At 33.9% G+C, this 26,306-nt stretch overlaps 3 protein-coding genes across 6 annotated transcripts; 1 reads left to right on the forward strand and 2 right to left on the reverse strand.

The window, feature by feature from the left end:
* Positions 1 to 2,175, reverse strand: LOC106672163 (multidrug resistance-associated protein 4-like). The gene is made up of 4 exons (XM_024228375.1): positions 2,164 to 2,175; positions 1,862 to 2,122; positions 281 to 391; positions 1 to 205 (listed from the first exon to the last, which is right to left on the reverse strand). The coding sequence occupies exons 1-4, from the start codon at positions 2,173 to 2,175 to the stop codon at positions 170 to 172; spliced, it is 420 nt and encodes a 139-aa protein (XP_024084143.1). The 3' UTR covers positions 1 to 169.
* On the forward strand, positions 1,939 to 23,523 carry LOC106672209 (dynactin subunit 1). Of its 4 annotated transcripts, none has more exons than XM_014403445.2 (21): positions 1,939 to 2,074; positions 5,621 to 5,794; positions 5,856 to 6,019; positions 6,602 to 6,652; positions 6,749 to 6,866; positions 12,214 to 12,273; positions 17,355 to 17,523; positions 17,608 to 18,031; positions 18,112 to 18,271; positions 18,327 to 18,533; positions 18,597 to 18,912; positions 18,968 to 19,149; positions 19,220 to 19,555; positions 19,729 to 19,930; positions 19,993 to 20,198; positions 20,255 to 20,488; positions 21,947 to 22,124; positions 22,188 to 22,363; positions 22,887 to 23,099; positions 23,164 to 23,253; positions 23,315 to 23,523. In XM_014403445.2, exons 2-21 carry the CDS (start codon positions 5,621 to 5,623, stop codon positions 23,462 to 23,464), a joined length of 3,810 nt encoding a protein of 1,269 aa, XP_014258931.1. In that variant the 5' UTR covers positions 1,939 to 2,074; the 3' UTR covers positions 23,465 to 23,523. The 4 variants fall into 4 exon arrangements, with proteins under 4 accessions (XP_014258931.1, XP_014258930.1, XP_014258934.1 ...); XM_014403444.2 differs by lacking the exon at positions 12,214 to 12,273 and adding an exon at positions 11,054 to 11,137 and having other exon boundaries at positions 1,940 to 2,074; XM_014403448.2 differs by lacking the exon at positions 12,214 to 12,273 and having other exon boundaries at positions 1,940 to 2,074.
* Positions 23,524 to 23,700: 177 nt separating this feature from the next.
* LOC106672179 lies at positions 23,701 to 24,800 on the reverse strand. Its single transcript, XM_014403384.2, has one exon. The coding sequence runs from the start codon at positions 24,724 to 24,726 to the stop codon at positions 23,896 to 23,898; it is 831 nt and encodes a 276-aa protein (XP_014258870.1). The 5' UTR covers positions 24,727 to 24,800; the 3' UTR covers positions 23,701 to 23,895.
* Between the last annotated feature and the right edge of the window lie 1,506 nt (positions 24,801 to 26,306).

Here is a 26,306-nt window from a genome sequence, read left to right on the forward strand (position 1 = left end):
TTGAATTTTACAAGTAATACATTATTTATATACAGCATAAGTACAAAGTATTTTGAGAATTCTAAGAATATAAGTACAAAACAATAATTCTCATAATAAAGTCTTATTTTTACATTAAGTGAACTTTTAACATTTTGAAAATACATAATACATCTTAAATGTATTACCGTCATTGTCTGTCACCGTCCTTTGATTTCAAGTAATTCTGAAAATTACAAAAAAAAAAAAAGAAAAGAAAAAGCGATTAAAAGAGAAAACATTTAGTAATAGATTTTAGTACCTTCTCTGCAATTGTTGTCAGCGCCTCCATCATGGCTCTCCCAGTCTGTTCGACCATTTTATAAAGATATCCTTCTTTGTTCTGAAGCAGGACATGTGGGTGGTCAAATTCCTGTACATAAACGCCATTTTATTTTTTAATTGTTAATATTGGGTTGTCTGGAAAATAATGCAGGATTTTAAGTTTTCATTAAAAAAAATCTATATAAAATATTCTGTTTACGTTTACAGGATTACTCATTTGTATGAATGTCANAAATTATTTTGATTAAAGAACATTGCTTTAAAGTAACTAGTTTCTTTTTTTTTGTTTAATACCAAAATCCTGCATTATTTTCCGGACAACCCAATAGCAATCATTTTATAAACATGTTCACCATCAAATGTAAATGAATTATGAGGAAGATTTAAAGACTTTATCACTGAAGACATTCATGCAAGTCACATGTGATTTGTTGTGAAACTTAACCGAGCTGTTTTGTGTAAGAAGTTCTGGACAAGTGGCAGGTCTCTCACGCGTAATCCAACTTCTGAAAGTCTGCCTTACAGTGCATAAATTGTCATTAAATTTCTAACTTAGTGAAGTCATTGGTCGATCTCAGCAGCAGTAGAATGTCGAATATGGAGTACATTAGAAACGATTGATCATTTCTTTGAGATGTGACAGAATGGCGACCCAATCCGTGCCGTCTTGAGTAACTCTAGTATCTCAGTAGTTCTCAAATGGAAGACCCTTCGGACAGTTGTTCTGGGAATGTTAAGCACCCCGGTCACATATGCTTGACTTCTTCCATCTTCCAACAATGCTGATTCTAGCCAAATCTACATCACTTAAAACTATCACTCAAACTTCAAAATGGTGCAACATAAAAAAACCAAACCACTAGAACGTTAGAAAGAAGCTTTACAGAAAAACCAACAAAGATTGATTTATTCAAAGATTTATTTACAAAATCTAATCGTAAACACAAGTGGGACATTCTAATCTGTGTTTTATTTACCTTTAATCCTTTAAAATGAACCAAATATTGTTGTAAGATAATCAATGGAGGATTGTCTAAGAGATAGTTAAAAATATTAAGAGTGGCCACTGTTTTTGCATCTCAGTGTATATTTTCTATTATTATATTATTTCATTGTAAATTTTAATTTACTTTGTAAACTGTTACTTTTCTACATTTTGTACATATATATAAAAAAAAAGGTGTGGCTCCTGTTAAATAAATAAATTAAAGAAAATAAAAAAATTGCTTATTTTTCAAGTTTTTGTCAGATACGTTTCAGTATTTTGCCGAAGTTTTGATATTCGTTCTGTAATAAATTGCAGAAACATTTTTGTAAGAATCGGGATGATTGTTGATGATTAACGATCATGAGTTTTACTCAGCACTGTTTCAAAATCAATAAGATTGACCAAATTTTGATCATTAGCCTGCAATGATTGTGAATGATGAAGGTAAATTTTACCTAGTCCATTCAGTGCATCAAATTTTATATTTTAGCTGTATTTTTTGCATGAAATTCATTATCAATTGAATTTGTGGCTTGTGATAGGAAAAGTGATAAATTTTTGAATTTTCACCTTTTCCCGCTCTTCTTGAATGTCGATCAGAAATCCTCGATGATTGGGACAATCGAGGGACTGACGGCGAGGTTTCCGCAATCCCGTCTCGTTCCTGGATTTCTTTTTTAATTTTTCAATTTTTAAACCTAAAACAACAATTTTAAAAATAGTTTTATAAGCAAATGAGTTAAATAAGTGAAAAGGCAACAGAGTTAAGACGAGTCCCCTGAGGTAAGAGAAAAAAAAACGACAAAACTCTTGAGGATATTTCGAAGAGGTCTGGTTTCATCAAATCTGCCACTTTACTGGCTGAAAATTACAAATTGGATCATAATCGTTACAAATGTTTTATAAATTTAATTAAATCTATAAAAACCTGCACATCCTTGCAGTTCCACGACTGTTGCCTTTATGTATATTGTTTGATGTAGTAAAAAGTAAACTTTCATTGTTTCCTTTAGATGTGTTTGCCTAAGAAGTCTCAACTTTTTTGTGGCTTTTGTTGAGACATTTCATCGACTGACAGATTCCCTTTAAAGCTTAATTAAAGCAAAAGCTCCCACGCTTCACTCTTTGAAGTAAAATCCCTCGTACAGCATTCCTCAATAATACTCCAAAAAACAGACTTCGCCCGCTACCTTGGGATCCATCTAGACTCAAGACAAACCTAGAACGGACCCACAACTAAAGCGACAGGAATTGAAATCTTTAATACGACTTTACAGACTACTGTCGTGCAAATCTACCATTTTGACAAAAAACAAATTGACAATCTACAAGCCAATATTAAGCGCCATATTCACTAGCAATACTGCCATTAATGTCACACTGTTTGCTATTTGTCTAGTGCATATCGTTTTTCCGAATAAACACCAGTATTGATTCGTTTTGATGAATATATTAGCTGCCATATTCACTAGTTCAAGATGCAAAGTTGTCGCAAAATACAAGCAGCTGCTGCTATAGTGCTATTAGTAATAATAGAAAAATTGAAAATTGTGGGTAGTTTGGATTTCAAGGCGTGATAACTGTGGTCTTCGTACATTAGGGAAACTAACAATTACTCTTATCTGGGTATCCACCAAGACACACAAAATAAAGTGGTGATAAAGATGCTGACAAATTGGCCAAGGAAAGTTCGATTGGATATTGGTCCAGAATCGTTTCGTGGCATACTAAACTGCCAAAATCCCGGATCCAATAGACTGGATTAAAAATAAGCACTATGTTCAATGGTAGCCCAGGACAGGCATGCAAAAGAGTGCTAACTGGACACTGCAGACTCTGGAGGCATACATGTAGACTCGGCATGGTAGAAACAAGCCTGTGCGGATATTGCCAAGAAGAAGAAGAAACAGTGAAGGCCTATGTAGGCTGAGGTTCCTAATCGTGGGAAAGGAAAAGCCAAGGCCTGAAGGGTATACACGAGAGCCGTTGATATACCTTTGGGGTCTGGTAGAAAGCCTTACACTTAACAAGGAGCTCTAGATTAAAAAATGGAGATGCACAATAGACCAATCATCGTGGTGCATATGTCGTCAAGAGGCCGGTCCTATATAATCTAATCTATTCTTGATCTTCATAATCGGTTATTAAGTGAACTCAGCCCTATGCAACTTAAATTTTTTTCACGAATGACAAGCCAATTACATTCAATTGCTACAATTATTCTTCCCAATACTGATTTTTAAAATCGTTCTTTTTTGTGTGCTATAATTTGGGATATTGTTTATGTAACAAAATGGGCTTAAGTATTTTTTCACAACACCACAGTTTTTCTCACTCAACAGTGAAAACTTGAAAGAAAAACTTAACATTGTTATCGCACAATAAACAAGAAAGTGCTTGTTGCAAGGTCAAAATAATTACACATACAACTTACAGCAAGCTCATTTAGTCTATGATGCTTGCATGGGTACATCAAAAGTCTCTTATGAAAGTCGATTTGTTTTCAGTGTTAGACATATTGACACTTTTTCATTCACAAAATCTAGATCAAGGTTTGGTCTTGAAGAAAAAAGCAAATTCAGTTGTTACTGCCAAGCTTTTGACTTATTTTATGGGCTATACTATTACAGTCCTTGGCAATGTTGGTACTGAGTCTCAAGGAAATTTGAGATGGCCTGTAAAACAGCTTAAATGTGTCAATCTGTAGATAAATTTAAGATTGTTTGCCCTGATGATGACCATTAAATAGGTCGAAAAGCTAGCAGTAACAACTGAATTTGCTTGAGCAACTTGAGCAAGATTTATTGCTAGTGGACACTGCTTTAAACCAATCTGGATGCTAAACTTTCCAACTCCAAAGAAAACTGTCCTTCCATAAAAAGTCGTCAGAACCGTAATCAATGCTCCTTACTATGTCACCAACATCACGCATTCAAAATGACCTTAAAATCTCTCTCGGGCAAAAAATAATCTCCAAAACATTTTCCACTTTCCTCAATAAACTCTCCTCCCAACCTAATCGAGTTGCCCAATCCTTATTCAACAGAAACCACATTACCATACCATATAGATTGAGACTGTTAAAACGGTAAATGATCTATCAGAAAGTGATGTAAATGGTTTTTATCCACATCTTCCCAACGCTTCCGTAAGGGAGGGTGAAGTTCCCAAATAGAAATATTTACGGTGGAGTGGGCATGTCAGTTCACTGGTTGGAAACGACAGTTCTACTCACAAACTGGTTTTATGCAGTAATCTAAATTTGGAGCACTAAATGCTCATAATCAGGCTGAAATTTACAAGCATGTTTTTCAATGTTTCGTTTGTTGTTTGTTCAACAGAACCCAACAACAACAGGAGTTCCCAAATGCTAAAAATGTAAAGTCTAAAATGGAGTCCTCTTGGCCTCTTCTTGGTGGTGGCTTCGGTCAGCCTGTGTTGGTCGGTCGAAACCTTAATAGTTCAACTAGTCAGATGACAAAGTTCTTGTGGAATTTATGGCATGTCGAAGAATGGCAGATAAAGCATAAACAGTAAAAATACTTAAGTGATATTTCCTTTCCTCGTGAGGTCTTTGGAGTAATGTTTGGTTTGATGAAGTTTAGTCGCTTCCGATTATTTGTCAGCTTATCTTCACTGTTTTGGTTTGACAGATACATTTCATCTTGACATCATCAGTCGAGCTACTTAATTTGATATATTTTATTGAACTTGATTGGATGTTGTTTTGCCAACATGCCAAAAATATCCTCAATTCTACAGGCCCACCAGAAGCCGAAACAGTTCTGACAGATCAAAACTTGAAGGAATTGTTCGGAAACTAACAAACTTCAAAACTCTTCACATTAATGCCAAACACTTCTCCAACAATTGTTTTTTTGTTTCACAAAATGTACAGTGGAATTCTTTACTTATTCATCTCCCATTGCTTAACTTGAATGTATAAGCTGAACCATATACCAACCATGTACTCTCACGATGGGTCTGGAGTTTATGTGCCTTGGGGATTTAGTATTGCAGATGAAATATTAAGAATGGGAAATTAATGCACTTTTTTTTCATAAAGATCTACAGATGTCATTAGTTAACTTAATTAAACAAAAATTTTAAATGTTTTGAGAAAAACGTACATGAAAAGGGAAAACGTGTCAAATCAAATTTGGGACTACTCATTAATTGTTGGTTTGTCTTATTTTTTATTTATTTATTTTAATTATATTAATATTATATTATATTAATTCAATAAAAAAATAATGAAAGAACAGTTAAAGATGATTAACTTTAATTTAGTTCAGTGATGATATTTAATAATAAAAATTGTTCCTGCAGATGGCAAATTTGCTGAAGGTGGGACAGCGGGTCGAGGTGACCGGAAAGGATATCCAGGGAGAGGTGGCGTACATCGGTACGACAGCGTTCGCCCAGGGCAAGTGGGTCGGTCTGATTCTAGACGAGCCCAAAGGAAAAAACAATGGGACGATCAAGAACAAGACCTACTTCCAGGTTCGTTTCACCTTTTTCACCTCCGCACTTGATGCTAAGTTTTTTTTTTATTCGATTACAGTGCAAGGAGAACCATGGGATGTTCATCCGCCAGTCACAGCTTTCAATCATCACAGACACAGGAAGCCGTATCGACCTGGCGAACACCGGTATGACTGCCTCATCCCCGAGTGTCACTTCCCCCGAAGACCCTTTAAGAACACCAATGAAATCGAGACTTACAAGGTACCAGATAAATATATTTGTTGGTTTGTTTTGTGATATTTAATGATCTTAAAGTCTTAAGATGGAAATTTCAATTCTAGCCTCATTGTTTTATTGGTCTATAAAAATACTGACTAATAAAATAAATACTTCTGAAATAATAATAATAATAATTCTAATACTGCTAATAATTAAAAATACCGATCTATAAAAATGTCTATTTTATATGTATATAGAATTTTATTTTCTGTTGTACTAAATTATTGCGTTATCTCAATTAATTAAAATTATATATTTTTAATTGTCAGATTTTTTTTGTCAGACTGTCAGAATCAGAGTGAGTCAAGTAAAATGGTTATGGATTGAATTTTATTTTATTACTTGACTCACACTGACATATTCTTTTCTTTTTGACTTATTTTGAATTTTTAACACTATACCTTAATGTGCATGTATCATCATGTATCCCCCATAATCATTCCCACCCACCCAACCATCCAATCTCGTTTAAATGACCTCCCTGTGTTTTATCACCTGTCCCTCTGTTTTGACTAATTAGTTTTAATAATTGTTAACAATGCCTCCTTACCGGATTTTGGGCAGCGTCCGAAGGAAATCTTCCCCCGCATCGCATGCTCCCCCATCACGTGCAAGGTATAGACTGTTATAAACTGATGACTGTAAAAAGAAAATTAATGTTGTAAATTTGTTTTTGAAATGTGTGGTTTAAATCGGAGAAAACGATTTCAGCTCGCGACAGTCTTTAAGCGGAAGAAGCAAAGAATCCAGGAGCCGGGAGGATATGAACTCGTCCACATCTTCTCTTGCCAGCACAGACACACCTTCAAGTAAAAAGTCATTTGTCGAAGTAAGTCCATTTGAATTTTTAAAAAATATAAATTCAATTTTTTTAATAAATTAATTTAAAATTGATGTAAATGAAATAATATGAAAGTAAACATGAGTAATTAACTTATATTGTTAAGGAAAAACTTAGAAAATCACTTTTTTTGCACTTTTTGTTTACATTTTATGCATTTGCTTTTTCTTTCAGTTTGACTCATTATATATATATTGTTTTTTCATTTTGTGAGATAGTCTGTCAATGATGTTTATAAACATCCTGTAAATAAATTAATTCAATTATTATCTGTCATTTAGATTTACAAGATCAATAGTTCGATTCCCACCGTCACCTCTGGCCCTTTTTTCACAATAACCCCCCAAATTTGAACACACATATATGAATTGTCACATGGCTAATATGCATAGTTCATAACGCCAAAAAAAAAAAAAAAAACCTTTTTTTTATATTTCAGTAATGAATGGAGCTTAAAAAATAAATTAATTAATATAATTAAATAAAATATAAGTAGATTTTCGTATGCAGAAGAAGGCATCATCAATGGTCTCGAGTTCGAATCTTAGCAGCCCTGAATTTAAACCCAGAGAAATAACAAATGGCTTCCCCCCAAAATCGCTAATATTTTAGTCCAAAAGTTAATTATCAGTTTTGCCAGAAATCGATAATATTTAGAACATATTTACCTACTACGAATAAATACTATCCAATTAGCTAGATGAAATATAAAAACAAAAGTATTAAAAAATAAATAATAAAAATAAAAGCTGTTTTTTCATGGACTCAATGATTAGAGTAAGAGATGGCGATTCATCCCTGTAAGGGTCTCAGAGTACTAACAATTTTTTTATGACCTTACTATAGTAGTTGAAATTACCTCTTAGTTGGAAAAAAAAGTAAATATATAATATTTAGAACAAACATACATACTAGGAATAAATACTATCCAATGAGCTAGATAAAATATAAAAATTGTCTGTCATTTAGATTTACAAGATCTTTACTTACTAGGAATAAATACTATCCAATGAGCTAGATAAAATATAAAAATTGACTGTCATTTAGATTTACAAGATCTTTACTTACTAGGAATAAATACTATCCAATGAGCTATATATTAAGTGTATAGTAACTGTTGTTGTTTAAGTATTAAAGCAAATAATAATAAAAATAAAAGCGTTTTTCATGGACTGAGCAGTTACACTGAGAGATGGCAACACATGTCTGTAAGAGTTTGAGAGTACTTTTTTTTTTTTCAAAATACCTAACTCTGGGAGTTGATATTACCTCTTAGTTGGCAAAAAAAGTAAATAGATAATATTTAGAACATACATACATGCTAGGAATAAATAGTACCAATATAAAAACAAAAGTTTTTAAAAATAAATAATAATATAAGCCATTTTATGAGGCACCAGTGGTCTCAACAATTGGAGCAAGTCTCATCACTGTAAAGCCAGGATCATACTTGCCCGATGCATCGCCATGCGACGCTACCCAATGCAACCCGACGCCTTGCCACGTTTTGGTAGGGTGTGCACATCTGCCCGATGCAAGCACACGCCACGTTCAGTCACACAGCATGTATCACAAATCAGTATCACAATCACAACACCTCTTTTGTTTTAATGCATTATTTTGAGCAAAACCATGTAATAAATTGTTTGTTAAATTTTATGAGCTCAACCATGTAATAAATTGTTCGTTAAATTTTATGAGCTCAACCATGTAATAAATTGTTCGTTAAATTTAATTGTTTTAAATAAAGTTATTCCGGTGTTTTGATAAATTTTCTTCCTAACCATCATAATTAAATAATTTTTATAAAAACTCATGAATTTTTAATCTCGTTTAATTTGGTTTATATTAAAATAAAAATGTTATAAATAATATAACGACAAAATGACATATACATAGTTTGAAATAAACTACAAAAAATATGATTGTCCTGTTCTGATGCTACTCAACGAAAATGGTGTAATTGTATGAACAAAACCATGAAATAAATTGTTAGTTAAATTCATTATATCAAAAAATGGTATTCTGGTGTTTTGATCAATTTTCTACCAAACCATTAAATTAATTTTTTTAAATAAAAATAATGAAATTTTTAATCTTGGTTAATTTGGTTTATATTAAAATAAGTTTGTTGTAATTAATATAATGACAATAATACATGTAGTTTGAATAAAAATGTAAGTGTCTGGTTCTTTTGTCGTTAACTGTACTCGATGCGACCCGACAAAAATCTGAACAGTGGGGTTCGCAGAGCATAGAGTAGGGTAGTTTTGCATAACATCGGGCAGATGTGTTGGGGGGTAATACAATCTTATGGAAAAATGGACTGAATTTGCATTGGGTAGCATCGGGTAAGTGTATTCCCTATAAGGGTCTTGAGTTTGAATATTGGGCAGCCTTGAATTTGAACCCAGAATACTAACAATTTTTTTTTTTTTAAATTATCATACCTCATAGTTGTAGAAAAACTATATTCTAATAAAAACTAAAAACTATAGGACCTACATAAAAACATACTACGCTACCCAATCTAGAAGAAATATAAAAACATAAAACAAATTTAAAAAAAGTGTATAAATGACAGATTAATTGCATTAATATATTTTGCTCAATATACAGCAGACCATCTTTCATAGTGTTTTCTTTGTTTGTTTTCATTTCATTTTATTTTTTACTCTGTCCCACCGACATTGATGCATTTTTTTGCTATTGGACAGAAACATAGGAACTTTGTTTCTTTACCTGATTTGCTTTTTAATTTCGCTCAGTAGAAGATGCCAAATGCCTGAAATTGCCATGTCATTTCTAAATGTTTTGTTTTTGTTTTGTTTAATATTATTTTATTTTTAATTTACCGGGCACATGTTTGCTTTGAAATCTTTAACATGCTTACTACACCAAAGAAACACAACAGAATGCTTTTTATTCGTTATATTTTTATTCGCTTCTTTCATTTCATCTTGGTCTAATAATTAAGGATAATTAGGGATTATGGTGTAAACGGTCTGAACAATAAAGTAGCAAACACGTCAATCACAATTTCCAATACATTTGTCTTCTATGTTGTTTTCATTTGTATTTGACATGGTAATTATCATAGCATTTATTTATTTATTTTTTTTTTCATCTGATGAGGTATTGGCATGTAGTTGGGTAGAGATGCTATTTTATGGTAACCGTAAAATAATAATAATTATTATTATCGTTATTTTAAAAAATGTAAAAATATGTTGAAAATAGTAATATAATAAATTTATTTTGTAAGTAAAACTAAGTTTATCAAGTATCTATAGTATGTTATGTTACAAAAGCTATCATTACCAGTCAAAATGATTTGTTTCACAGTTTGATTTCAAAATTCATGCAAATTGCAATAACTATTGAAATATTATTACAATGATTGCCAAAACAGTTTTTCATCATGGTTTCTTATACCAATTCAGAACAAATGAAAAACATCCAGTTCTTCCACCAAGCTTCTGAGGAATATATTAGGACTTTCGAAACCATTATTAATAATTCACACGATAACAAATATGAAATCTATGTGCAGTAATGATTACATGTTTTGTGATAACAGTGTGAAATGACAATATATTAATATATTTAATAATTAACTTTACAGTAAATGTAATCTATATCAATCCATATTTAAAAATCATAGGCCTAAATAAAGTAATAATACAAAATTTTTCAAATAATATAAAAGTGATTGTGCATTTATTTTTTTAAAGACTAGCCATACTGACTGATTTTGGTAGATTTCTTATCTGTTAGTAGTCCTAGCGTTAATGACAAATATTTTTTTCAGTTCTTATTAAATTCCAGTTTTTGAAATGTACAAACTTCTCTAATTAATTAGTGAAGTAAAACAAGATTTTGCAAAAAAAAAGATAGTTGTTTTTTAAATATTGGTCTGCAAATTAAAAGTGCCGATACCTCTTCTTATCAAACATGCTAAAAGTTTTAAAACACAGTTAACATAATTAGGAGTAATAAATAAAAATTATATATATTTTTTAAAGAAAATGTAGCAAATCAAACAACAAATGTAAGACTTATGAGTTCCTTCTGATTGTTTTTATTTTTTGTGTCTGACATTATAAAGGATTGGTGGTTTGATATATATTTTATATATTTTGGAGAGCTGTTGGTAGAGAGGTATTATGTTGCAGAAACTTACACCATTGGAGTCGCGGAAGACACCGTTAATCACGCCTCGGCGGCCCAACAAATCGCTCATTCCGACTACAAAACAAGTAATTGATTGTAATCAATGTGAAGGGAAAAGGGAAAATGTACAGACTTAAAATTCTTTGTCTGCTTACCACACTAGGTTCAGATAACAAGCATGGCGGAGGGTGACGTTTCTGAAATAAGCCATGAACTGCACTTTAATCCTACATAAAACATTAACATTGTAAATAGCAACTCTATGAAAATTAACACACTAACTTGTGTTAATATCTCTTCACGGCGTTTCTTGTTCTCTCTCACTCCCTCGATCTATTTCCTCGCCCTTTCTATCTCTTTATTTTATATCAAAGTTAAAAAAAGAGAACATTTAGGGATTGAACGGTGTTAGGTTGACGTTAGAGTGAAAGAAATAAGGTAGAAATTCTTTGATGAAAGCTAATGTGAATTAAGCTTTCATTGGTTTTTATTTTAAAGTAAGCATGTCTATGATCATTTTGTTTTCAGATAATTTTATTACTTTTCAGTTCTATCATTCATTATTTATATCATTTTATTGATTTTATTCTTCTTCAATTTAATTTGATAAAAGATGAAGGATATGCATGAGACAACCTTTTTATAGTAAATCCATTTTTTTGTTTTTTGTATTCAACCTATTATATTTCAAATGTAATAAATATGTAAACAGTTGTCTTGTAAATATAACGTTTTATTTTATTATATAAATTTAAAAAGGAAACTTAGAAGTACTTCATTCTGAGGTGAATTCATCTTTTTTATTGTTTTGATAATTGAACAATTTGAGCTTTTTAGTTAATGATTTATTACTTTTTCATTCTAAACAAATGAATAAACAAGTCTTTGCAAATTGGTCACTTAATTTTAACAGAATTATCGATTGCTTTTTTTAAATTTAATATTTTACTACTTTGAAAAGGGCAGCTGTATTGCATTCCAAGATTTCCAGGTAAAATTTTAAATTTAGATAATAGGTTGAAGATAATTACAGTTAATAAATAAACAACGTGCCGAATTGTAAAAGGGTTGTCTTTTTTTTAACAAAAAATACTCAACAAAAATCATGTCGCTATGTTACCCATTGATTATTAATTCTACCGATTGGGGACTTGTGTTGAAGGGTGGAAAGCCAAAGGTGGCGAAAGTGGCTGAAGAAGAGCAACCGTCAAGTGAAGGCCAGGCAAGCAACAAAAAAACAAACAAACAAAATCAAAAGACAAAAAAAATATTCCGTGTGTTTGGTTGTTCACGCTTTTCAAACTTTACTTGCTTCTTTGCTCCTGTCACTTCCATAAATGACATTGCTTGCCCTCTAAAAAGCTGGCCTGTTTTCAATGTTGTGGAAATAGCTGTAAATTTGCACTGTAACAATTAGAAAAATGTCTCGATAGTTATTAGTCTATCCATTTAAAAAATAGAAATCAATTAGGTTTATTTTTTATTTTTATCTTTTTTTTTTCTTCCGAACACGATCTTGACTATCTCATTTCTTAGGCTCTTTTGAACAAAATACCTGAAAAATAATACCGTTAGACTTAGATTTGAGCTTGATGAGAATTATTCATTTTGAACGAAATGGGTGAAATGCTTGTGCTGTTTTTCTTCTTTTCTTTTTTTTCAAATTTAATTCATTAAACATGATCCAATTAGTCCATCCCTCTGCTGGCTAGATTTAGCGTATGTTTTATATAATATCGTTTAGAACTGACCTCAGAGAGTATTTTCAACATAATTGGACTTTCATATGTTGGCATTGAACAAGAAAAGAATTTCAGAATTTCTTATTATTAAGTGCAAAAATTTCTTTTCGGTGATTATCCCATAACGCTACAGGTGTGTCCCTCAAACGCCGGTTTCTTAGCCACTTAGTTACAATTATTCAGTGTTTACTAATTTTAACACATTCAAAAGTATAAATGTATTTAAATAATGTTAATGGTGGCAGTGAATTATATAATTATATGTTTAACTAGATGTAAAGATAGATATAGCTGTGAGTATTTACACGACGTAGCAAGAAATAAACTAAGGATCTGCTATTTCCCCTAAACGGACAAGTGACATCATCAGGATCATTAAAACACAAAGCCACTTTAAACAGCTACAAATAGATTCCGAGACATAACTAAATAATAACAACAAATTATTCCATCTTTGATGTAAAAAATGCAGTCAAATAATCCTTGTAAATATATAAAAAATGAAAACTTCCTAATCCTAGAAAACGCAAAAGGAAAGTTTTTGAAAATGGGAACCTCCTGGGCCACAGGAGAATCCGGACATGTTTTGAACTGTCGAGTGGCACAGGTACATCACTAACTTTTACAAATGATAAACTTACACAAAATGGGAAGAAGACATTTGAGGAACTACACAAAATGGGAAGAAGAAATTTGAGGAACTGCACGTCATGTTGAATGTGAGATTTTCTGTCAGATTATTACAAAACATAATTGTGCCAAAATTAGCTGCAAAATATCCCTATGAAATTTATAGGTGTACCTGTGGGATGTAAGGGTTAAGTATATCATTGTTTTAAAGTTGCTTAAAAGAAAATCACAATTTTATTTGTTTTCAAATGTTAATAATGTTAATATTGAATGTTGTGATGTACTATTTTTTATTTAATTGTATTGTTTAACTAGAGGATTTTTTAGTTTAATGGAGATATTATGAGTTGATGAGGGCCTTTTTAGACGAGGTTAGAAATTAGTTGAATGGACTGATTCCAAATCCCTGTAGCAAATGATTAGGAACCTCTTGAACCCCTTCAAGCCTGCAGACACAAGTGTCACTCAAGTTCTCATCCAGACTGGTTGACTCAAAACAAAAGGCTACTCTGCATTTCTTCACACCAGTTGCCTAGTGAATCAACTGAGATCACCACCAACGATGCAATTTGAAGTTTCAATGTGGAAAAGTTCATTGAAGAAATTTCTATTAGTTCCATAGTATGGGATATGAAGTTTGAGGATTACAGCAACATAATTAAAAGGGATGAAGCTTGGAGGGAAGTGGTACAGATGTAGTGAGAAAGTTCCTGTTTCCCAATTTTTTAACAATGGATGAATTTACACTTTTCTTTTAATGAGTTTCCTCCATTTTTATTTCTCTTCTTGCACTTCTGCTTCCTTTGGTTCTAACATCGTACTGATGTACTGTTGGGAAGAGAAGTCGATTCCACAAGTTGCCTGGTGTGAAATCGGCCAAATCTTCACATGTTCACATGACAAATTAGTTAAATCAACCAAACTGCCTCGACTGAAAGACTTCGTTGGTGTGGATGAAATGGTTATTTTCTCTGTTAGTCTTTTATTTTTCTATTGTTGTCATTTCAGATCATTTTGATCTGCCTTCTTGTCATGTCAGACATATTTGTCCCATGGAGTCAGAGATCCAATACTGAAAATGGCAAGAAACCAAAACATGCCCGAAGACCAAAACAGCGATTCTAGGTAGATTAAAACGACCTCAAAAGACCAAACCGCAAACCTTAAGTGGAAATTTTGCAATTTACATTTTCTATTAAACTAATTAAGAAATCATGATTAAATTAGAAATCAAAAATTTATTGTTTTTATGAGTGTAATTCTCAGCTTTTTAAAAAATATATTTGATCTTCCTCCCCTGCGAGAATGATGTGCCAAAGTATAATTTTTGATTTGAAACTATTTTTATCTAATATGGCTAAAGCAATTTATAGTTTTAACCCTCTCTGCGATCATTAGTGTCAAAGTTCAAAAAGTTGCATTTTCTAGTTCTTTGGCTAATATTTTTCATTCTATTAATATTAGAAGTGTCATCAAGAGGTTCTTAAGGACGAATAAACTATACAAATAGTTTAATACATTTTAAGAACCAACAATGATGTTCTACACTTATAATTTAGCAAACAGCAATTATTAAAAATAACATGTTAACAAATGAGAAATTCCATACTCTTTGCTTATTATAATAATAAGCTTTTCCAAATCCTGCAATCCTTCGTACCCAATGATTTTCAGAATGTAACATACAAACGTTTCATATCGAATGAATTTGTGTAATGAAATAATAAAATTCGTGGTAATTCTGTTTGTTTAGTAAATTATGGCTAAACCATTGTACCACTACTCATGGAAAAAGAAGAGTCCAATCTTCTTAATATCTGTGGGCATTTGTTTTATATCTTATTTATGATATTAATATTTCTTGTCATTTATTTGAAAACGAATGGACGAATGTTTTCATGAATATTTAGGTGGTGGAATACTTTTAACGTGTACATAGCCAAATGTTAAATTATCAGAAGATTGTCATAGCCTCTTTAGACTGTAAATGTGATAGAAAACAAGTGAGACCTCATAATTTCCCAAAGGCAAAGAACTTGATTTATATATGCGAAAAGGGAAAATGTCGGGATTCAAAAGCATGTAGGAATTTTTCCCAAGCACAACTCGCCAACTACAAACACCAATTCTGTCTTATAATATTTATTTATTTATTTTTTTTTTTTTAACATATAAATCGCATGGTCTACCCTTTTTTCAGTCTTGTGAGCACATTTTTCAAATTTAATTTCAATTTTTCTGCACTTGAAGCTTATTTTGCCATTCGCTTTTTCTTTTTTTGTACTTCTTTTTTTAATTTATTTCAAATTTTCTGAATGACTACCTCCTACGATTTTTTAAATAAAATATTCCTCGTTTGTAGTGCAATAGAAAGTGATGATTTCACAGGAAAATTTAAATATATTTTTTAATTTTTCTTAAAATTTAATTATATATCTAGCAAGATTACAATTTTAAATATTTTCAATTGTTTTTAAGTTGGTTATTAGCAATTATTTTTGAGATTTAATTAAAGTGTTGAGCTTTGATTACCGTTTGTGTGATTCTGTACTCTGGTACAGATGTTCTCAGGCTGAAGGCCCTTGAAAATTTTTTTGTGAAGGTGAAAAACTCATTTTAAGCACTGATGTTAGTTGTAAAACTAAAAATTTATTTATATTATTGATTCTTTGCAATATAATACAAACTTTGTAAGGGACTGTGTTGGCTGAGAGAAGGTGTCAGACAAAAATTTGCCAAACTTGTGCTTCTGAGTTCAAATCCTAGCATAGCTCTTGGAATTTTATTTGATATTAATTCGAGAAGACCTTTGTCCACAACACCCAAATTTTGGACATTCTGTTGACCTGATTACAACACATGTTCAATGAAGTTGAGATCAGGATTTCAAACTGGCTATTCATTCGTTTCAATACTCTTAACATATTGTTCTCCCGATCTCGACTGTGTGATCTTGTTCTTTAAAAAGTGATCTGCAACATTACTAGTAAAAGCTACATGATTTTGTAGGATTTTCTTCCACATACCTATCTGCATTCACATTCCTTCCTTGAACAACTTATTCACGCCTCCATCATGATAAAGAACATGACAAAAGGTGAGGTGAGGAATAATATTGCATTGAGCAAATATCTGAACTTGGAATCTGAATCTGGACATCTTAGACTACTATCAGAACCCTCTCCCAGACAAGTGCTTTTTAGTTAGAAGAGACCCTTAAGCAACTCGTACACTGATCAATCCACATTCTTTTAGCCTTTTTCTATCTGCAGAGCCGAAATAGTTGCACCTCTGACAATTTCAATGAGATGACAGTTCAGAACATTTCACTTGTCTTGTACTGAAAGTATGTAGGCCCAAAAGTCTATTGTTCTTCTCACTTATGGTTATCCCTTCCTCCGTGCATGGGTGCTGATTTCCTGGAACTTCTAGAAGCTTCTGACGCTCACTAATTGTGATCAGTTGTCGAACATGCTGCATCTTTTGTCTACTCTTTGACGACCTGCATTTATCACAATGTATGCAAAAATAAACATTTGAAGGATAGTACGTGGCAAATACGAAAGAAATATTTAAAATTTTAATACTTGCCAGATATAGATATTTTAAATTTAACAATTTTAATGTTTGTTCTATATTTAACAACTAATAAAAGATCTTGTTTCTTGCTGAATGTAAATTTAAAAAAAAATTAATATAATTGTTTTATCTGTTACCTTGGAGTGTATAATAGTTTTCTGGATTGTACAAATACTATTTGACTCATTCATTACACATTTTCAAGTTTTGCATTTTAATATCTAATAATAATTGTTTAAATCTAATAATTGCAAATAGATTACTTACACTTGTTACATATGTGTATAAAAATTGAGCTAAGGGATTTTTGTACAGATTGAATGAATGCTCATGTTATGTTTATCCATTTTAGACGGGCTTTGTCGAGACGCTCAAGCCCCAGTTTACACCTGGGCAGGTCGTGAGCACTGCTACAACGACGGTCTCATCTGGGAGAGCTCTTGCCCTAGAGCCCAGCCCTGAGCTTGAGGCGCTTAAAGAACAGCATAAAGATCTGACAGAAAAACTGGAGACCTTAAGAAGTGAGTAGTTTGCTACAAGTAGATACAGTATATTTGTTTTTCTTGTCTCAAAAATTGTTTTTCTGAAAAAAAAAAAAAAATTAGTCAGGTATAAAGAGAAGGTACATGAACTGGAAACACTTAAGCTCCAGCTGGAGCAGTCGGTCGAATTCAAGAGCAAGATCATGGAAGCCCAGGCGTCCCTCAAGAAGGAGCTTGAAAAGGTCAAGAAGGAGAAAGAGGAGGCGGTCCAAGCGAGAGAGGAGCTGTCTGAGATAGCGGATACGCTAGAGATGACCACACTCGACAAGGAGATGGCCGAGGAAAAGGCGGATGCTATTCAGAAAGAGTACGAGCAGGCACAAGAACGCATCGAAGAGCTGGAAATGGAACTGGAGATACTTAGATCTGAACTGTCTGACAAAATGGAAGGTGTGACGCAGCCTGCTACCGAGGAGGATGGCTCCTCGTCTTTCAAGATGAAGCAACTAGTACAGCAGAATGAAAAACTAAAGGAGACACTTGTGCGGTATGTGTCGAACAATGCAAAACCTTTGCTATTTATATGGAGGAATAAATTATAAAAATTTTGGTTTCAAAATTCTACAGATTAAGGGATTTGTCGGCTCATGAAAAACACGAGAAACAAAAGTTCCTGAAGGAATTTGAAGAGAAAAAGGCAGATTTTGATACGATTTTCAAGTCGAATGAAAAACTCAGAGCGCAGATTGATCAAATGGAAGAGCAAATATCTGAACTTCATGCAAACGTATGTGCCAATATAATAAATGTTTGTCAGGTTTAATTAGCTTTTGTCTATATAGGTCGATGCAGCTCTTGGCGCAGAAGAGATGGTGGAAACGTTAGGCCAACAGAAGCTTTCTCTTGAAGAAAGGGTTAAGGAGCTTGAAGAGGCGGTGCAGGAGCTCGAAGAGCTTCAAGATATCAACGATCAGCTTCAGGAAGGATTCAAGGAGCAAGAGCTCGACTTCAGACAAGAGCTGGACATGAAAAATCACCAAGTGTGGGAGGTGAGAACAAATCGTAAGACGTTTTAAAGCGATATAGGTATAATTTTTGTTTTTTAATCCTAGGCACAAAGAAAGACCGAGTCAGTCCTTGAGAGTCTGGCTGACCGAGAGCTCACAATAGTGAAATTCCGTGAACTAGTTCAGAGATTTCAAGAAGAGAACCAGGAACTACGATCACAGCTGGAGATCACCTCCAAGTCATCGTCGCTTTCTACTTCGGCCATACCCGAAATGCTCGATTTCAAGAAAATGTTCGCAGAGACAAAAGCGCATGCAAGAGCCATTGAGTTGGAACTGCGTCACATGGAGGTGCAACAGGCGCAGCAACATGTTCAGTACTTGCTTTCATACATGCCCGACACCTTTTTAACAAGAGGAGGTATGAATATTCATACATTTTTTAAATAAACCTTTTTAAATTTTGTATTTGCCAGGTGATGGAGATGCGATTATGCTGGTGCTCCTTATGCCTCGTCTTCTCGCAAAATGCCAAGTATTGATTTCACAATTACGCGATAAATTCCCACCGGTCACAACTGTCGATAAAAGTAATGTAACATCAGCGCAGCAGTTTTCAGCCATGTCAAGATTTTCAGCGCACATTCATATGCTGCAGGTAATATAACTTATAAATGATAATTTACAGTCTTAATATACTGTATTTTTATTTTTTATTTTTTATACAGGCAATTTTGCACCAATTCGTACACTCGTTGAATACGTGCAAACCAGAGATGCTCCTTAAAGTCGGTGCGTCATATCCGAACATGGCGCAACAGGAAAAAGCGCTTGACTCGTACATAGAAATGCTAAAGAGGGAACAGGTCGACGAGAACCTGAACACAGAGAGCCTCGAGAAGATAGTGACATACTTTAATACGCTCCATCCAATGCTGATGTTACAAGGCGACGATTGTTCCATTCACGAAGGCCTTCTCCTTGCAGATATTGGAAAAGGTTTACTCTGTGCCTTAGACAGCGTACAAACAGACATCAGCATCATCTCGGCCATTTTACCCGAGGCAAGTTGATATCTTTGAACAAATTTAGTTTATATAATGAATTATGGTTTAAAAGGACAATTATTTTATTAAACAATTTTATTAAGCAATAAAATTGCTAATATCCAAGAGTAAAACATTTTTAATCTTTTTTTTTTTTCATATTAATTAAATATATCGACTGTTTGTTTTAGGGTGAAGGTATCGCAACATTGAATAAGATCAAGCCTAGTTTTGATACCCTACGGGCTCAACTACGCCAGGTGAGACACCGTGCCGAAATCCCGAACCTCCTTCTCGGACAGAATACCGATTTGACGAGCATCGCTCTTCCTGTCGTGACATTGAGCAAGATACTTTCTGGCGTCGCATCTCGCCTCGCTGTACTTCCCACAGGTAAGAATATAAAAATAACGCACAAATCTTTGCATATATTTATTTTCTTGTGTATATTTTAGATAATGATAATACACTTTCTCCAATGCTTCTTGCCGAGTTGTTAAAACAGAGCTTCAATAAGCACAATGACATTATCGGCGATAAAGAGAGAAACGTAGACACTTACATCCCATGGGCTATGAACACCGTAACAACCAATGTGACCAATATTGTCAAAGCGCTCCAAGACAATGAGGATAAATATCTTTCCCTGAAAAACGCAAAAGTAATGGAGGTTTTTGTTCCCTATGAATGCTTATTTTTCACCTTTTTATTTTGCAGGATGGAATTGATCCGCCATTGGTGCTGAGATCTAAGCAGGTCAAAGAAGAGCTCAACGCTATGGCAGGCCTACGGAGGAAACTGGAGAGCAAGGAGGAAGATCTGCGCGAGCTTAGGCTGAATCTCCGTGCCAAGCAAGATGAACTTGCCGAAATGATCCTCAGGAAAGAAATTGCAGATAAGAAACTCGCTAACGTCATACGAGACAACGAAATAACAGTTGAGACCTTAAAGGTAAGTAAAATTAAAAAGAAAAAATTCTTTCTGCATAATAATACCCATTTTTATTAACTGTCATCAGCAATATTTTACCCAGCCAGTTGCTCAAACCCACAGGGGTACCAACAGGTTCACTACAATAGGGCTATTACAAAGAAATCTGACAATTCTGCAAAATTTCAAAACACAATGGCCCATGGGGCGAAGAAATAAGTCACCTGACAGTGATATTAGGGCTGTATGGTGGATGTGACAATAATTTTTCATCAGCCTGATAACGTAATAACAGGGTTGTTCCTTTTATCAACTGGAAAATAGGTTTAACCCCAATCTGACCATTCAAAGTTATCAGGATGTCGCCACTAGACCCAACAAAAATCTTGTTAAGCTGGGTTTTCATTGTGCGAAAACATCACTCGTGCAATTGTTTCACGAAACTCATTGTAGAGACCTAGCCGGGACTGCGAAACTTTTAGTGCGAGAATGTTTCGGAACGAGCTGACTGGTTATCAGTTTTTTAGTGCGCTTAAAAGTATTTTGCGTTGTTTGTTTCTTTTTTGTTTCTGGGTCGAGTATGAGAATGAACCAGGAAGAGTTCATTCTTCGACTTATCCAAATGTATGAATGCCACGAGTTTTGTGTGATGCTAAAGATAAAACTGATCATAACAAGAACAAGAGAGAGGGTGTGTGGAAGGAAATGAACATCAAAATGAGACATTTAGCAAATGCAGTTGGTGTAGTTACAAACAGTATCTGATTTGCAATCTGATGGTTCACCTTGTTTCACCTCATGGATATGGCTAACCCGAGATGGCATTTTGCGAGAAATTCTCACATTTAGTTGGGCAGTGAATTTTTTGCACAATGGAAACCCAGTTTTAAAATATCAACATGGGTTTTTATCCTTCATCTGCTTGGACGATCTAGTGTCCCATTCCTGTTCGACAAACTTTTTTGTCATCTTCATTAGGTTTTCTGAATTTTCTTGTCGCTAATCTTAATACGATAAATTAATGGTGACACAACTTTACAAGCACATTATTTTTGAAAAATTTTATTGGGTAACTACAAAAATTATGGGAAATTTAAAAAAAAAACTGTACAACTTACAATTACAAACTAAGAAGGGGACTGCAGAAGCCAAGAGGTCAGCGTGATAGACTGTCGGCTCGAAGGAAGACCCCCACTGTCATGGGTTCGATTCCAGCCATCCCCCCTGGCCTTTTTTTTTTTTTTTCCTCCCACGAACCCTTCCTTTCAAAAAATACACATTACACATAAATATCATCACATTCATATGCGAAGTTCAGCCTGTTAAAAGAAAGAAAAAAGGTAAGAAAATAAGGACGTAAAAAATAGGAAACTCGAAGTACTGAAAATGTGATATTAAAAAGACTTATTATTATTTAGAAAAACTTATTTTATTGTTTCCAATAAACTCCCTTTGTACGTTTGCTTTTCCGCATTTCAGAGAAAAGTCGACGAGGCGCAACAGCAGTTGAGAAGGAAGGAAAAAGAATTCGAGGACACAATGGACCACCTTCAGAAAGACATCGACTCGCTTGAAGTGGAGAAGGTTGAACTCAAGGACAAGCTGAAATCCGCACCGAAAAAGTCTTCAGATTCATTGAAATTCATATCTAGCAGTAGTAAGTTGTACAGAGCAAAGTTTTCACACTGTTCGAGTTGTTTTAAAACCAATTTTTTTTAAGTGGTCACCAGTACGACAGAACTGCCCGGCGGCGGCACTCTCAAGGTCATGGAATCACCTATCCTCCTCGAAGAGATAAGACATTTGAAATCGCTCGTTAAAAAGGAAAGGAAGTCAACTATGAGCGAACAGATGAAAAAATATGTTGATATGCTTAACAAACTCGGTCCGATTCATGTAAGAAAAACACTTTTCCCCGTCCAAATATTATTTCTGAACGAAACTAGCAGTAACAGGTTGTTGGATGTTGAGCACTTTTTTTGGGAGGGGACGTTGGCCATGGCCTTCATCACTAAGGTAAAGGTCCCAGGTGTCATATTTACAGATCGGTCTTTTTCAAAAACACTGGCACCTGAAGATTCATATAATCTTGTTGTTGAAATACCTGTTTTTTTTGTTTTTTTTTTAAACGTGATGGCGATAAGCTGAAAGACATCTGACAACCCAAAATAGTGAATGTAGGATGAAATGACCAGCCTAAATGCCCCGAAGATCTCTAGATAAAATCTCAAATTTAAAATCTTAAATAAAATTATAAGGATTTAGAACACAGAATCGCTAGCACGGCAAATACGAACTAGATGCCATAACCTCTCGGCCACCATGGTCCTCCATAATTATTATGTTATAATAATTGCTTGGATTAAAATTTGTAGCAAATAATATGAAATAATAAGGTGATTTTTATTTTTAAAAAAAGATTCCGAAGAAGATCCCAGATGACGAGATGAAGCGTGTGAACGAGCTGAAGAAGAAGCTGAAAGAGCTGCACAAGGACTACTTAAACTCGATGCCAACTGTTGTGAATCTCTCAGGCAAGAAGCATGAGCTTTGGGGCTCTGCGATACGAACACATATCCTTCAGGATGAACTTAGGGCGAAGAAAATACGTGAAAGGACCATTGCGCTTCAGGTAGGACAAAGCCGGTATACTTGTCATTGTATAAAATAATTGTCATAATTTTTTCCCCCTTTAGAATGAGGTCATGCTCGAAGTAGTAAAGCAGAAGAAGGGCGGCCACATCCTAACAGACTTAACACTGTTTCCGACGCCCGAAATGGTCAAGGTATTTTACTAATAAAAAATTAAATTATTACAAATTTATTCTTTTGTTTTCCTCTTCGTAGGTGATACAAGAAAATGAGCCAGTTGACCTGTGCGAAATTACAATCCCAACAGTTGACCCGGTACTCGGTGGCAAAGTGATCCCTCTGAACGTCGACATACCAACTTTTGACAATATTAGAAAAAAATTATATGAATTAAGCGCTTGTTGAAATCTTTAATTTTAATATGTATATTATCTGTATAAAGGGATTTGTTTTTCTACTAATGATTAATTTATTTGATGTTTTTATTGCCGCATAGGAATATTTATTTTTAATTTATCCTGTTAATATTATATGAATATATAAATATCCCTTGCAATTCTTTTAACCTTTATTATTTTTTAAATTAATTTATTAGACAAAAACATTACTATAATAATAACATTTTAAATGGCTTAACAAAAAAAAAAAAAAAAAAAAAAGGCTTTACACAGAATTTTTTAAAACATTTTATTCTTTGTAATAGTTTATAAAACTGGTTATTAGCAAAAATTGAAAGTTTTTATATTCAGCTGCCATTATCACATTTGATACAATTTTACAATTTTTTAATTTTAATTTTACACCGTGTTTTATTCTTTTGTTAAAATTTTAAACAACTAGAATCTAAAAGCTTTTACTTCCAGCTCTCTGAACATGTCAATTTCATAGATCTGCGCCGGGTATTTCTTCGTCTTTCCATTCGCGAGCGTGATAACGCCGGGTGGATTTCGTACTATGTAAGTCTTGACTTCTTCGGCGATGAGTTCGGGGAAACAGATCTTGCACCGGCAGCAGCAGCAACACCAACCTTTAACAAGCCAAAGCGGGATGGCGATCACTGCGTACACAATCAGCCAGAAAAGCACTAATCTGATTGCATGCCTTCTCACACCTTTTGTCAAGCCAGACTGCGCCGCTTCGCTCATGACACACCGAATCGCCTGAATGCCGTAGTTGGTGTCTTCTTCATAAGAACAGTTTTTCGGCATGCTTACATCGACGATCTCGTGCAAGACCTGCGGAACACGAGCTTGTATCCTACCTGATGCATTATTTAAACGGTCAATGTTTTTCTCTACCTCTTCTATCGTCAAATATTCATCTTTCAAAGCCTCGTAGTCGTAATTTGTTTCTTTATTCGCGACATTTTGTATTTTTACTTTAATCCTGTATTTCCTCTCCAACAACTGGGGATAATCGGGCTCGGGGTACTTGAAATACTTCTTCACCGAATAGAATTTCTCCTTTCTACGTTGTCTTTTTCTAAACAGGTCTGGAGTTTTTATAAGCGTCTTGTCGTCATACAATTTGAAATCATCTTCGTCAGCAACACCGACCACATGAATTCCCAAGCCTTCGTTCTTGCGTCTGTCAGGCAGAGATGCAACACTTATCACGAAGAAAAATACCAATGTAATCCATATTTCAAGCCCAGCTTGTAAGAACATTAAACACTTAATAATAAATTCAATTTAAGACAGATGTATATTTTGTTGTATTAAATTAAATAAATTGATATAGAATACAAATACAGTAAATAATTCCAACAAAGACCTACATCTTTTTCAATTATGGCTACAATATCCACAAATTAAATATTAAAAAGGAAATAAATAAACATCCTTTGGTTTATCAGTTTTTCTGATTAGTATGTTTTGAATGTAGGTCTGGCAGTTTTTTTTCCTGTAGTTCAATTCTGACGTATGTGAATCCCATTCAGAGTAACTCTTTCAAGAGAAGCCAGAGAAGAGAAATCAGCACGTATTAAAAAAATAAAACTTTATTCTAGGACTGGTGTCCCCTAGAATAATATATATGCAATAAAGGAAGTTTCTTCTATGAAATTAAAAATAAAATGAAATAAAAGTCTTGGCACAATGGCAGTAGGGCAAGCCATAAGAAGAAAAAAACTAGAATAATAAACAAAAATAACAAATATTAATGTAAAGTCTATGTTTGGAGGGAGAAGGTGATTATACACATGGGGTTTGAAGGAGGAAAAGGAGGCGGAGTGCTGAATAGAAAAGGGAAGGGAGTTCCAGAGCTTAGGGGCCTGGATGCCCTGGATCAGAAAGGATCTTTTGAAGGTATGGGTGGTATGTTGTGGAAGGTCAATTGGGGTGAGCACAACATGCTTTGTGAATTTGGCTGGATACAGTATAGCCACTTTGCTAAGGTAATTCTTACATCAAGAGATGTAAAGAAGCACAGAAGAAAATATTTAATTTTTTTGGAAAAAGCATACTTTTCACCTTATGATGCTGTTCCTCAATAGTCCTGCATAGATTGGATTGAAGAGAAAAGGTTAAAATTCTTACTTCTTGTTGGAAATTGTCGTCCTTACCCCCCCCCAAAAAAAAAAAAAAACAACCTTTTTTAGTATAAAAAGTTTAAATGGTTTGGTCGTTTCCTTTTTTTCAATGGTTGGTCAGGTTATAAGCAGGGTGAGGCAGCAGCATAGATCCAGCACTGAAGAAGGCTGAAACAAGCTTAATGGACCTAAATAGTCTGTACAATTCTGATGTTTTAAGTTACATCAAGAGATGCAAAGAGGCACAGAAGAAGATGCTTAGTTTTATTGGGAAAAATGTACTTTTCACCTTATGCCTTATAGTCACGATCATAACTCTTCCTCGATAGTGCTGCATAGGATGTACTGGAGAGAAAAGATTAAAATTCTTGCTTTTTGTTGGAAATTGTTATCCCCCCCAAAATAGTACTTTTTAGTATAAAACATTTAAATGGTAGTTTAGTAGTTTCCTTTTTTCATTGGTTGATCGGGTATAAGCAGATAGAGGCAGGAACATAGATCTACACACTAAAGGGGGCGTGAAACCGAAACCTGATGGACCTAAATAGTTTAAAAAAATATCAAAATTATAGGAAACGACACTGATAGATAGAGTGTTTAAGTTAAAAAAAGACGGATTGTTTTGAATAATGGCGGTAGGATCGATACCCCCTGGCACGGGGTGGCCACGGCGTCCCCACCTCGTCGAACAGCTGATCGAGCGAGCGCGGAGCGGGC

This window comes from Cimex lectularius, unplaced genomic scaffold, assembly GCF_000648675.2.
Source record: "Cimex lectularius strain Harlan isolate CLEC.00 unplaced genomic scaffold, Clec_2.1 scaffold17, whole genome shotgun sequence".
NCBI classification, from domain to species: domain Eukaryota; kingdom Metazoa; phylum Arthropoda; class Insecta; order Hemiptera; family Cimicidae; genus Cimex; species Cimex lectularius.